General features: G+C 38.9%; 2 protein-coding genes across 2 annotated transcripts; both read left to right on the forward strand.

The window, feature by feature from the left end:
* The first annotated feature begins 5,354 nt into the window (after positions 1-5,354).
* LOC118818202 (extracellular calcium-sensing receptor-like) lies at positions 5,355-9,806 on the forward strand. Its single transcript, XM_036585398.1, has 6 exons — positions 5,355-5,452; positions 5,607-5,907; positions 6,104-6,880; positions 7,084-7,308; positions 7,823-7,946; positions 8,893-9,806. Exons 2-6 carry the CDS (start codon positions 5,608-5,610, stop codon positions 9,804-9,806), a joined length of 2,340 nt encoding a protein of 779 aa, XP_036441291.1. The 5' UTR covers positions 5,355-5,452; position 5,607.
* Positions 9,807-10,361: 555 nt separating this feature from the next.
* On the forward strand, positions 10,362-14,214 carry LOC118818522 (extracellular calcium-sensing receptor-like). Its single transcript, XM_036585770.1, has 5 exons — positions 10,362-10,404; positions 10,986-11,245; positions 11,945-12,169; positions 13,018-13,141; positions 13,270-14,214. The coding sequence occupies exons 1-5, from the start codon at positions 10,362-10,364 to the stop codon at positions 14,181-14,183; spliced, it is 1,566 nt and encodes a 521-aa protein (XP_036441663.1). The 3' UTR covers positions 14,184-14,214.
* The last annotated feature ends 825 nt before the right edge of the window (positions 14,215-15,039 follow it).

Here is a 15,039-nt window from a genome sequence, read left to right on the forward strand (position 1 = left end):
AAGGAGGGGCTTAAAGACACTGGAGCTCTAACAGAGCATTTCAGACAGAGGGTGAGTAAACAATTACAGTATGACACAAATAATGTGTTTCTGGAACACTGAAGCATGTAAATGTATTATAGTCAACCCCAAAAATAAATTTATGAACATTGGAAATTAGCATAACAGGTCCCCTTTAAATTCAGCCTGCTTGTGTACGCAGATCCAAAAGTAACTTCAAATTTATTGTCTTAAAATTGATTTTTCAACAGATGCATTTTCCTCATATCTCTGACAAAGAAGACCAACACTGAGAAAAAACAGAGGAAGAGGCGATGGGCTGTGAATCTGACAGTTCTCTCACTCATCACGGATTTAACTCTGAAAGGAGAGATCGGTAACATTAGCAGTGTGATATCAGTAATGTTAGTGTTCAGGCATTATGGCATGGACATATGCACACTGAGTTATCTGTGTCCTGTTTCCTGTGTCCACATATGTCCACATAAAATGTCCACAGCTTGACTCTATTCCAGCTACCAGCACATCTGAGTCTGGTATTAATTGTTTGACAGCTGATCATTATCTGGCTCAGGTATGTTATGAGTACTGCTGGGGTTCAGACCTCTGTATTACTCTGTTGGTCAGTTTTTCTTTTTAGTCCATATTAATTTGTCTTAAAATTGTTTCCTATCATTTATAATTGTTCATAGTACTATTGTTAATAACCTCAGCATAACTTATATACGGAATAACAGCAGACCTTAAAATCAGATTCATTGGTTTGTGGAACTGAGTATTTATTGCAGTATATTTCAAATTTCTACACAAAGTCAGTTAACACATTTTTCTCTTTCTGTAGAACATATCAAGTGTGATGACGCTATTGTACTGTGCAGATACACAGTTGTAAAAACAATAAACAATAACTGTAATTATATTTTTTGAAAGCTATGTGGGTGCTTTTTCATGGGCTATGCTTTGGATTGCAGAGTAAATTATTTGAATGTAGAAGTATTCTGAATTTTTAACAGATTAACAAGGAAATACAAAACTGTAAGATAGTGATTTTCCATACCCCTTTAAATTACATTACTGTAATTTATGCATACTTATTATTGTTCTTGTTCTCCTTATTAGTATTATTTTAAAAGTTGATAAAATGATACCTTCATTAAAAAATGAAGCAACTGTAAAATAGTCTGTAAAAAAATGTATTTAACACATTTTACCACATTTTTTACCACATTAAGGGTTTATTACTATAAAAAAGGTATTTAAAAGAACTGAATTAAATTTTTAAATTTTGCTGCAACACTGTATTACAAAATAGTTGCATAAGAGTCTTCCCCTAATACTACCACCATGTTGAAGGCATGGTATGAACTCACAAATAAACTTGCATCATATCACTGATTCCATAAACTTTTCTAATGCAACAGAAACATTTAAAGGAGAATTCCACATTTTTCTAAACTTGGCATAATTCTGTCATTGCGATGTAAACAAAATCATTTAGTGGTTTCATATAAAATGGCTTATTGTAGAGAAAGCTACAGACTGGGAACCATGTGCCTATTATTATTATTATTACTTTTGTTGTTAAATTTGTTCTGAAATGTATAAATGTAGTATGTACTAATGTATGTAATGTTTGTATGTTTATACAATGATATGCAATATATTAAAATAAATGATACCATTATGCATCCTACATAGAACAAAAAAAATGAAAAAAAAAAATACTTACTATAATTTTAGCTATAAATAATGTTACATTTTAAAATTCCCTTAAAATATTTAAAAGTAAAAGGTTTATTTAAAAAAATGTAGGTAAAATTTAAAAATACGTATTATACATCCTACATCTTGAGACGTCTTGAGATGTTATTATTGCCAAGACATCTTAAGATCCATGTCTATAGACACGTCTTAAAGACATGTCTTCATGTCTTAAGATATGCCTCAAGATGTCCTAAGACGTCTTCATAATGTGTCTTTAGACATGTCTTAAGACATCAAGACATGGTGATGGCTGGGTATGTATTCTCTTTTAGGAGACCTCTCAAACGTGCGAGAAGCATGTGACCAACCACCTTGCCCTCTTTTGCCCCTTTTATCTCTAACACTGACTGTAGGCAACAAAGAAAGTTTCACAGGGAATACTGTCTTATGAGTCAAGATATATTCATCTGTTAACACAGCTGCCTCTGAAAGGGTAACCACTTTTTGTTCATTCAGATGGATTATAACCACCTCAGGTACATAATTTTTTAAATCTTCAAGCAAGATAAGCTCTTTTAACTGTTCAAAGCTAGTTATCTTTGAAGCAGAACACCACTTCTCGAATAAAACTGTTTTCTCATGAGCAAATTCAACAAACGTTTGGTCTGCAGTTTTCTGGTGAGACCAAAAACATTGCCTATAGGCCTCAGGCACTAACTCTTAAGCTCTGAGTACAGCAGCCTTAACCTTGTCATAGTCCAGGCTCTGCTCCAGTTAAAGAAGAGCACACTTCCTGTACCTTACCAACCAATTTGCATTGCAGAAGTAAAGACCACATGTCTTTGGGCCACTGTAGAGTGGCTGCTACATGCTCAAAAGCGATAAAATAGGAATCAATCTCTGATTCCTTGAAAGGAGGCACAAGAGAGATATATTTGCTGATGTCAAACTCAGAAGAGCTCAAGACAGGTTACCTTGAGGAAGCACTCCTCTGGCCTCCAGCTCAAGTGCCCAGAGACGCAGCAACTGCGTCTCCTGTTCCTGCTGCTTAATAGCCAGGTCCAACTCCTTCAGTTTAACAGCCATGTTTAAATCAATGTCACTCAGAGGACCAGCTCCTGGTGGAGAAGTGACTAGATCTATGCCTGGAGGAGTTCCTGGTGAATGCCCTGCAGCCTCTGACATGGACAATACACCACCATCCCCTACAGCAACACTAGCACTGACCAATACAGCAGCCTGGGCCACGGCAGGACTCCCTGAATCAGGGGACACAGACAACCTCCGGTCTTCATGCAGCTTCACAAGTACCCTCTCTCTAATCTCTGTCTTTCTAGCAGTACGTGCAACAGGTATATTATAAAACTCAGCCAAAGTCAGCCTTTCTACACTGCACCAAAGCTTCCACGGACGTAGACAACACAAATTTCTCCAAGTCAAACTCCATCTTCACGACAAAAAAGCAAATAAATAAATAAATAAATAAATAAACACACAACACCACACAACAGAACACACCACACCCGCCCCCACCAAAAAAAGGACGCAAGGACGAGGCCCCACAAGGCAAAAGAACCCCAAGCCAAATGCCCAGGAAAAAGAGACCCCAACAGCCACAACACTTTTGCGTTACGCTGGGGCAGCTGATAAGGCCATTCTGGGCGTTTTTTTTCCGAGGAATTTTCAGAGCCTGATGAAATGGGTTTAAATAGTGTGTAATACTTAAAAATACGTCTTCTAACGTCTTTAATTGTTGCGTACACCAAGCTGCAGTGGCCGCATTTGTGCACTGCCTTTTTAATATAGCGGGGGTTTATATACTCGTCGCTGCTGATTGGGTAACATCTCTGCACACCCATCAAAGTAGAGAAAACGTACGTTGCACACCATTTCTCACCGTTTTGACCAAACATGTCGTTCAACCTGGTAACCGTAGTAAAACGTGGACAACATTTTGAGATTGAAGCTACTGCTAGTTAGGCCAGGAAAAGGAAAACAGCGGTTAATACATTGCGTATCGGGGTATATTAGGACTACTAATATGACAATTTATTCATATAATCATAATTAGCCCAACAGTTATTTATTATTGTTATTATTGTATTTTCAACAATCCTAGAAACATAAGTTGATTATCATTAACCAAAGATTTTAAAAACTAATGTAAATGGAGCTAAAAGCAGCAAAAACTTAGCTTCTCTGCCAGATCAGTGTGCAAGTGTGTCAGGTGAGTGTAACCATGGGAACATGAACAAACAAAACAAAAACGGCTTTTTTTTTTTTTTTGTTATTTTGTTCAATTGGGAATGACTACGGTCACCGCGACGATGCTGAAGTTAGCTTCTTTTTGCCAGCTCATGCAAAGTTTTCTTTCCGCCCTAAATTGTGTATCAGTTAGCGGCATTATTTAAGGTGGAACGGAATATTCAAATAAGATCCTGGCTAATAGCGAGCCAGCTTCATTTTGTTTATATATAAATAGTATTTGTTTGAGTATTTCAGTGTGAAGTGTAATAAGTCTATTTAATTACAGCATCTCAGATATAGTCTGGAAAAGCAAGAACTGGGGAGCGAGATGGTGTCATTTGTTATGTATATGTGTAACTGCTGCTAAATTTGACCAGTACAAGAATCACAAGCGAGGTTGCCACTACGTCGTCAGTTGGTAAGTCGCGAACAGACCAAAAAGTACAAATAGACAACGTTGCTGGTTCATCGTGAAGAAAAAATTACAGAAAAAAAACTTTTTATTTTACGCAGTGTTTGCTGTGAATTCTGAAGCTAATGGCGATAACTTTAGATGATCCAAATGTGTGTATTGGCTAAACAGGAATTAAACATGTTAAATCAACATGATTACTATGTGTAAGTGCTTAATTAAGTTAATTAAAATTCAGCAACTTTTTAGTATGAATGGTTAGGGTAAAGGAAATAATGGCGAAAATGTTTTGGCGTTTTCTGTTCTTTAGTGGAATGAAGGAAACTCAATTAGCCACAGACTGTCACAGAATCCAAACAAGCATAGGAATTGTAAATAAGAAGCTGTGATCGGGAATGCTTGAAACTTCCAGAAAAGTCATGTAAGCTAACACCAGCACGCTCACCAACCAGTAAATCTGAGGGTTTAACAGGGCCTAGCAAACGAATTTTAGCTAGCAGATAGAGGCTTAATCCAGGGCATATGTTGACATGGGTATGACATCGTGTTGAGTTCACAATGGGAAGTCTTGACGTTATGAATTTATGAGCATATCAAAAGGAATGACAATAAAATGTCTGTGTAAATATGCATATGTGGTGCATACTTTCTGAGGCGTATGAGGCCTACAGTGTTCTTTACCAACACCCTGTTATAGACCAAAAACACACAGATGTCATCACGACGATCTGCATAGACACGCCTCCTGTGCCAAATTCACACCCACACTGAAAGGGCATTATAGTGAGGTGGCTACTTAAAGCACTGTGGTTCAGCCAGCCTACCCTTCAGAGGGCTGGGAGCCACCTAGTACACCATGCAGCTCACTTCAAGTCTCATGTTTGTTACACTGGTGTACATAACTAGGCTCAGCCCAGCATCTTGTAAAGCTGACCCGGTCAGCTGCAGGCTGTGGACTGATCCTCAGTTGCCTGGTCTTTCTATGAATGGAGATTTTATAATCGGAGGAATTTTTTCTATTCATTTCTACACGAGATCAGAGCAGAACACCTACACCAGACAGCCACTCCAGCTACAGTGCTCTGGGAGGTCTGACAGCACAGCCAGCAGGGCGTTTCTTTAGAATTACAAAGTTATAATTATGATGACTGTTTGTGCCGACATATGTTAGTTGTATTTGTGAAATGCATTATAATGGAAATACAAGAAATCTTTCTAAAACTTTACTGTTGTCTTTAAACAGTATGGATTTAAGGGAGCTGCGCTTCGCTCGTGCCATGGAGTTCACTATCCACGAGATCAACAACAGAACAGATCTCCTGCCGGGAATCACGTTAGGATACCAGATATACGACTCGTGCACGTCTGTGCCGATGGCAATCAAAGTGGGATTTCAGTTTGCTAACGGTTTAGAGGAAGTTTTCAACGACACTGAATCCTGCGTGAAATCTGCTGGTGCGGCCGTACCTGCTCTCATTGGAGAGTCTTCTTCCACCCCCTCCATTAGTATGGCCAGAATGCTGGGTCTTTTTGGAATTCCACAGGTAAATATCGCCTGCGCTATTTTGTACCATATAAAAAGCCGTATCCCTGTTGCTTTCGCAGTTGGAAATCTGCATAACTTTTAATTAGTGACTGGTAAATGATGCCTATTTAGCATAAAAGCAAAAGAGGCAATGTAAAAACTAAAGAGATTTATTTATTTAATGGGTCATTTGTATTTATTACACTGTATATCAGGTGAGTCACTTCGCAACCTGCGCATGTCTGAGCGATAAGCGTCAGTATCCTGCCTTCTTCAGAACCATACCTAGTGACCACCACCAAGCGGCCGCACTAGCAAGAATGGTCAAGCATTTTGGCTGGACATGGATTGGGGCAGTGCGCAGCGACTCCGACTATGGAAACAATGGCATGGCGTCGTTTCTAAAAGCTGCGCAAGAGTTGGGCATCTGTGTGGAGTACTCCGAGTCCTACTACAGAACACAACCGCGCAGTAAACTGGAGAGAGTGGCAAACGTCATCCGCAGATCAACAGCCCGGGTAATAGTAGCGTTTGTTGCTGCAGGTGACATGAGGTTTCTGTTGGAGGAACTGGCGAGACAGCCGCCGCCTCCCCTTCAGTGGATCGGCAGCGAGACGTGGATCACCGATCCAAGTTTTCTAAAATATAACATGTGCGCTGGGGCGATAGGTTTTGGCATCCCCCCCTCAGTGATTCCAGGTCTTCGTGAGTTTCTTCTGGATTTCTCTCCAGAACAAGCACTGAAATCACCTCTGCTAACGGAGTTTTGGGAGAGCTCGTTCAGCTGTAGCCTAAAAGGCTCCTCAGAGGGCGCGCGGGAATGTGACGGCAGTGAGGATATCCGCGCGCTGCAGAACACATATACAGACACATCGCAGCTGCGCGTGAGTAACATGGTGTACAAAGCTACGTATGCCATAGCGCATGCCATCCACGGTGTTATCTGTAATGACACGCAGTGTGACAAGAGCGCTAAATTCACACCATGGCAGGTATAAAAATGTTTAATTTAAGCCCACAGTTTGTCAGATCTCTAAAATAATCTTGCCTGTTTTGTGTATTACTTATGCATATTAATATACTAATGTTGATGATCAAGTTAAGCACCACTCAATCATGTCTTCTATACTAGATGCAGGTTGTGAAATGTTGCGAGCAATTCGATGACTTTTTACGGAACCGTGTCCCACTGCAGATACTCGACCAGCTCAAGAGAGTGAACTTCACTACAAAGAATGGCTATCAGGTCTCATTTGATTCCAGTGGTGATCCTGTGGCCATGTATGAGCTCATAAACTGGAAGTTTAAGAAAGATGGTGGTTTGGATTTTGTGACTGTGGGCCACTATGACTCATCCAAACCAAGAGGCCAGGAGTTCAGTATGAGCAGAGCTATCAGCTGGGTGGGAGGACAGAAAGAGGTACAGTATAATTCCCTCCACTCTTTAGGGGCCTGTCATGGAAAACCAAAATTTCCTTGCTTTTCTGTTTGAAAATAAGAGTCTGATGTGTTATATAAACATTTACAGGGCAGCCAGTCAAAACAAATTTTTTGTATATCAACCATAAAGACACACTATCCAAAAAAGGCTGTTTAAATGTAAGGAATAAAGAGAGGCTATAAAATAGCGACATGCAAATGAGTTTTATGTTTTTGGTACCTTACAAGTGGACCTCAGGGTGGGGGAAAAAAAACATCAACAAAAAACTATTTAGGACACAGGTTTTCAAACGCAAGCACTAAAGGGGCCAAAGCACTGGACCATGTAATGATTTCTGATTGGAGATGTCTAATTAAATACATAAAGCTTTCTTTTTCTGATGAATTTAGAGTGAGAAGAACACAACTGGTCTAGCAATGCCACCTTTTAACACTTAGGTTTTTACATGTTATCAAAAAGCTGCATTTGAAGCTTTCTTTGATGTCCTTTGTAGGTTCCGAGATCTGTGTGCAGTGAGAGCTGTCCTCCAGGAACCAGGAAGGCTGTGCAGAAAGGAAAGCCAGTCTGCTGCTATGACTGTATACCATGTGCAGAAGGAGAGATCAGTAACAAGACAGGTTGTACATGACAGCACAGTGCAGAATGAAGATATTAGCAACCTCGTCTTTTGCCTTTGTTCTCAGTTTACCTCAGGGGCTTCACTAGAGGTTTATGGATAGAAGGCTAAGCCTGTACTGGGGGGGGTCTAGGGACATGGTCTCCCTGGATTTTTTAATGGTCCCAAAATGTCTGTTCATCATCAACATTTAAAGGAGTTATAATAGTCAGAAAATGAATAAAAATGGCTACATGAACAAACTGGCATACTCTCTATGTAGATTTGCTCCTTCAGCTGTCAGTCTCTTTCAGCTTTTTTTCTCTCCCTCTCCCCACCATGTCTGAGTCATGTCTCATGTCTCTGGCATGCGGGTCTGAGTCAAGACCTGGGTTTCAGATTTTCAAGTCAGAGTCTCTGGCATGTGACGTGAGCTGTGTGCTAGCTGTCAATTTCACGTTGTTTTGCCTCTTTCCTTTAAACACTGCATTCACTGAATGTAGCACTTTGTTCAGTCCATCAGAATAAAGGTTTTTAGAAAAATTATTTGAGGGTGTATCTAAGCTTACATGAGAGCAATGAAAGCACAGCATTGCAGTAATTAGTATGCATGACCATAGCAAAATTAACAGGAAAAGTCAGACACAAAAAAAGTTGTGTTCATTTAGTACATTAAGGTTGGCATCTGTAATTTAGTAACTTTTGTTCATGTTTTTTCTTAGACTGAAATTAAATGAGTCAGTGTCAAGTTATTAGTCATTTTAAGGCAAGTCAGAGTTGAGTCACAAGTAAATTCACATTAGTCCGGTCCTCATCTCCAATGTGCAACCTTTTATCTGTTATAGGGCTTCTGAACGACGGAAGCACAAATTTTCTTCCTTCTTTTGTGCAACTGTAATGTATTAAAGGTGATGCCACTTTGTAGGGTTTTGTCAACTGGCTTTGACTTTACTTTTCTGACGTCTTAGACTCTTTGGACTGTATGCACTGCCCTCCTGAGTTCTGGCCCAACATCCAGCAAGACAGCTGCCTCCCCAAGCCTGTGGAGTTCCTGTCCTGGGACGACACTCTGAGCATCATCCTGACAGCATTCTCTATTGCTGGGGCCTTCATTGCTCTAAGTGTTGCTACTGTCTTCTTTAAACACAGAACCTCTCCTATCGTCAGAGCCAACAACTCAGAGCTGAGCTTCCTGCTGCTCTTCTCACTGACTCTGTGTTTCCTCTGTTCACTTACTTTCATTGGTCAGCCCTCTGAGTGGTCCTGTATGCTGCGTCACACAGCGTTTGGGATCACCTTCGTCCTCTGTATCTCCTGTGTTCTGGGGAAAACAATAGTGGTGTTAATGGCCTTCAGAGCTACACTTCCAGGCAGTAATGTCATGAAATGGTTTGGGCCTCCACAGCAGAAACTCAGTGTTCTCGGCTTCACTTTCATACAGGTCCTTATTTGTGTTCTTTGGTTAAAAATATCCCCTCCTTTTCCATTCAGAAACCTAAAACAATACAAGGAAAGAATAATACTGGAATGTGAATTAGGTTCAGTATTAGGTTTCTGGGCTGTGCTGGGTTATATAGGATTTCTGGCTCTTTTGTGTTTTATTTTGGCTTTTCTGGCACGAAAGCTGCCTGATAACTTTAATGAGGCCAAGTTCATCACATTCAGCATGCTCATATTCTGTGCAGTTTGGGTCACCTTTATCCCAGCTTATGCCAGCTCTCCTGGAAAATTCACTGTAGCTGTAGAGATATTTGCTATTCTGGCCTCAAGCTTTGGTTTGATTATTTGTATTTTTGCCCCCAAGTGTTTTATAATTGTTTTTCGGCCAGAGCAGAATACCAAGAAACACCTTATGGGTAAAGTACCATCCAAGGCTCTTTGAGACCCTGAAACCAGTAGTAAAAGTACCTTGAAGGTCTTATCCAAGACATTATCTAACATGATGAATCCTGATAAAGCTTAGAAATGATATAATCCTCATCAACACACAGTTGGGTCAAACTGTCTTTTATTCTTGTATTTGTAAATATGTATCATTTCAGTAAAATTTATGAACTGTATACTAATATATAATCCCTAAAACTTAAATCTTCACCAAACAATTTTTTAAGATGGTTAGGCTCCTTTTTATCTTATCTTTTTATATCACAGTGAATAAACTTTATATAATCTACTATAATCTCAGCCTACTATAGTCTACACCTGCATCCTATTATGATGTCATCACTATTTGTATATAAATAATTATTCACTGTACTTTGTTAAACCTTTTTTAATAGCATCATTTATCCTTGTTCCTCTGCTTTCTTTTGTTATTTTTTTTCTAGCTATTGCACAATATGGATATTAAAACACTGAATGTTTGTGACCTACTTGCCTGTTATAATAAGTCAATAAACTAATAGACTTTGCACTTACATCCAAATTCTTTAGAATTATGTACGTTACAGAAGACTTCCAAGGCTTTAATAGACAGAGTGGTCTGATTACACGCATCGATTCAAGTTTTTGTTTGTTCAACAACATTAACACAAAGCAGTACAAAAACAACTGAGACCTATCTTCTGTCAAATAAAGCTGATCTTCACTAAACCTCCCACTCTCCCCCTGTTCATCAGTTCAGATATGCTTAGTTCACTTAGTAGTTTGGAAATGTTTCTCTGCATACTTTGTTAGCCCCCTTTTACCCTGTTCTTCAGTGGTCAGGACCCCCATGGACCCTCACAGAGCAGGTACTATTTGGGTGGTGGATCATTCTCAGCACTGCAGTAACACTAATGTGGTGATGGTGTGTTAGTGTGTGTTGTGCTGGTATGAGTGGATCAGACACAGCAGTGCTGCTGTGTTACATCGAATTTTTGGCTTGGTTTTCATGAAAGTCCTTCATGTGATCTATCAAACTCTACTTGGAGTAGAAAACCCAATGGCAAAATAGCAGTATTTCTTAAAATATATAGAGAATGTCGTGCTGTGCATCAACAATTTCTTCCCTTCTGTGCACTGTGCATCCCCCGCTCAGTGATTCCAGGTCTTCGTGAGTTTCTTCTGGATCTCTCTCCAGAACAAGCACTGAAATCGCCTCTGCTAACGGAGTTTTGGGAGAGCTCGTTCAGCTGTAGTTTAAATGGCTCCTCAAAGGGCGCGCGGGAATGTGACGGCAGCGAGGATATTCACGCGCTGCAGAACGCATATACAGACACGTCGCAGCTGCGCATCACTAACATGGTGTACAAAGCTACGTATGCCATAGCGCATGCCATCCACGGTGTTATCTGTAATGACACACAGTGCGACAAGAGCGCTAAATTCACACCATGGCAGGTATAAAACTGCTATATTTAAAACAGTCCCCTAATCGGAAAGAGCATGATTTTATTGTATGCATTATTTATGTTAATACATCATTAGTTAGATATTTGGGCCATTCTAACATTGTAGGGTACAATCTTATTTTTTTTTTATATTATTTCATGAATAACATTAATGACACAATCTTTCTGCGACACTGACGGTGTAAGCGTTTTAGCCAAATTCATCAGAAATATAAAAAACAAATTTCACTAGCAGTTGACTTCTCAGAGTTAGTGTTTCGTCCTCTGAAATATCGTTATTTTTTCCTCTCTGACATTTTATGTTTCTGTGTCGTCAGTAAAAAATGCTTTTTTTTTTGCATATGATACATATAATTTTAACAGAAAACAAGCAAACTGTAGTTTCTCATAAAAATAATACTTCAGCATCTGTGAAGCCACTGCAGTGATACGCAATTTTTTAAATGTAAAAAATGACTAAAAATCACAAAAAAAAAACATTTAAAAAGAAGAATTGTTATCGAATTGTTATCGAAAAATGAAAAGGTGATTTTTCTGTGCTTTATTCTTATTCATTATTTTCATGGTTTTAAAGTTGTGAGACTTTCACTGCAATCATAGAATGGCACATATAAATCATTCACAGTGTGTCCCCATGTGAGTTCACAGTTCAAAATCTCAGTTTTTCATATTTCATTTTCCACTGCAGATACTTGACCAGCTCAAAAGAGTGAACTTCACTACAAAGAATGGCTATCAGGTCTCGTTTGATTCCAGCGGTGATCCTGTGGCCGTCTACGAGCTCATAAACTGGCAGGTTAATAAAGATGGTGGTTTGGAATTCGTGACTGTGGGCCACTATGACTCATCCAAACCAAGAGGCCAGGAGTTCAGTATGAGTAGACCTATCAGCTGGGTGGGGGGACAGACTGAGGTACAGTACAACACTTTTAGTCTTTGAACTTCACTGTAAACCTGGAAAAGTTAGTAGAACTCAAAATGTATTGTTGACCTGCTTTAAAAGGCTACTTTCATATTTTCACTTCACTAATTAAGTCATTATAATGTAAACTTTACAATAATGATAATTCATATTAAATGACTGATAATTAAAACGTTTTACGGTGACGATTGCTTTAAATGAATGGATTACCATAAACTCTAAAGAAAAGCATGTTAGATTGGACAAATGATGGAAAATAAATACATTGCTATCCATGTTACATTGAATTCTGTAGGTTTTTTTTTTTTTGTGTGTGTAAACTCAACTAATGACAATACTATTTGAACACTAGGAAACAACGAACTGTGTAACGCTCCTTACATAACAAACAATACATACCAGTAATACACATCCAAACCTAAACTTTATCATGAAGAAAACATGGTATGACTCCAAGTTTATTTGACAATACTTGTAGAAATTAACAGTTAATTAAGAGCTAATTATCAGAAACTAGCAAACTGCTTAAAATACTTTGACTACTAATCAGATAGAAAATTCATTCAAATACTATGTAAGGGTCAATTAATCTATAATGGATATTTTTTTTTCCTTAAAACTCCAAATATGACTTTTCTCTATCAAATTTGCCAATTTCACAATCTTAAAAAAGAAACTGTAAATATATTTTACATTCTCTTTACTCAATTCTGTGACTGAATTCCAATGGAGTTAAAAGTCTTGACCATGAAAAACATTTAGCTGTGCAAAGCATTGTGACTATCATTCATTTATTCTGACAAACTATGCATGATTTGTGTTTGTCTAATGTCTTTCAGGTGCCAAGGTTTGTGTGCAGTGAGAGCTGTCCTCCAGGAACCAGGAAGGCTGTGCAGAAAGGAAAGCCAGTCTGCTGCTATGACTGTATACCATGTGCAGAAGGAGAGATCAGCAACAAGACAGGTTGAGTATCACAATACAGTGGGCAGTTTTACTGGGAACAGTCACAGTTTAGTTTTTCCCTTGTGGTCCTTTATAATAAAAGATTCTGAATATGCTTTTTTTTTAAAAAAAGAAAAAAAATATTTTAGACTCGTTGGACTGTGTGCGCTGCCCTCCTGAGTTCTGGCCCAACACCCAGCAAGACAGCTGCCTCCCCAAGCCTGTGGAGTTTCTATCCTGGGATGACACTCTGAGCATCATATTGACAGTGTTCTCCATTGCTGGGGTCTTTGTGGCTGTATGTGTGACTGCTGTCTTCTATAAACACAGAACTTCTCCCATCGTTCGAGCCAACAACTCAGAGCTGAGCTTCCTGCTGCTCTTCTCACTGACTCTGTGTTTCCTCTGCTCACTTACTTTCATTGGTCAGCCCTCTGAGTGGTCCTGTATGCTGCGCCACACAGCGTTTGGGATCACCTTCGTCCTCTGCATCTCCTGTGTTCTGGGGAAAACAATAGTGGTGTTAATGGCCTTCAGAGCTACACTTCCAGGCAGTAATGCCATGAAATGGTTTGGGCCTCCACAGCAGAGACTCAGTGTTCTCACCTTCACTCTCATACAGGTGCTAATTTGTGTTCTTTGGTTGACAATATCTCCTCCTCTCCCCTTCAAAAATCTAAAGCAATACAAAGAAAGGATAATACTGGAATGTGGATTAGGTTCAGCTATAGGTTTCTGGGCTGTGCTGGGTTATATAGGATTTCTGGCTCTTTTGTGTTTTATTTTGGCTTTTCTAGCTCGGAAGCTGCCTGATAACTTTAATGAAGCCAAGTTCATCACATTCAGCATGCTCATATTCTGTGCAGTGTGGGTTACCTTTATCCCAGCGTATGTCAGCTCTCCTGGAAAGTTCACTGTAGCTGTAGAGATATTTGCTATTCTGGCCTCAAGCTTTGGTTTGATTATTTGTATTTTTGCCCCCAAGTGTTTTATAATTGTTTTTCGGCCAGAGCAGAATACCAAGAAACACCTGATGGGTAAAGTTCCCTCTAAGTCTCTTTGAGACTCTCACACAGATTGCATATGTAGCATTATGGTTTAGCACCTTATATAACATATGCTGATTTATGATTAGATTTACATGGCAAACTTCATTAGTACATATTTTTAATTAAATTGTATTTTATATTGTACTTTGTTTATATCATTTTGATGTCCAAAAATGGATGTTGTACGTCCATTTTTGTAATTTTACACCTTTTTCCTATTATTTAAAACTGAAATAGAGATGATCCGAAATTATTTAGAAAACAATCTTCCACTACAAGTTTTGGATGCTTCTCCTGCAACAGTACCATTTTGGAGATACAAAGTTTTGTTCTGTCAGCGACAATAAGTAAGCTTTCTATACATATGATAATAGTAATGTGTAATGCCAAATTAAACTGACTTATCCCTACAATTGCCTTTCAGCACTCTAAGATAAAAGTTCTTTAGCCCAGTCGTGAACTGGCAATAAAAAGCAGCCTGGGAATTTACTGTCAAATAACCCCAATTTGATACACCAAATTCCCACTGACATTTCATGTTTGTCAATCAATGAATCATTGATTTTAATAAAAACACACAATCCATTAATTTGTATTGCTTGTGTTAGGCTAACATGTAAAAGTAATTTTCCAAGGATTTACTCCTCATGTTTGTGTGAAAGAAAGAAAAAAAAATCGATTATGTAGCACAGACCTAAACACCAGCAGACTCCATCCACAGGAGCACTCTCTATTCAGACTACATATTCACACAAAGCGCACTATATTTACAGCAAACTACGTTGACATAAAGAACACCATATACTTTATCACACAATCGATTTAATTCACACTGTATCACACAAAGCACACTATATTCACAAGGTTTAT

The sequence above is a fragment of the Colossoma macropomum genome, unplaced genomic scaffold (assembly GCF_904425465.1).
Source record: "Colossoma macropomum unplaced genomic scaffold, Colossoma_macropomum, whole genome shotgun sequence".
Taxonomy (NCBI): domain Eukaryota; kingdom Metazoa; phylum Chordata; class Actinopteri; order Characiformes; family Serrasalmidae; genus Colossoma; species Colossoma macropomum.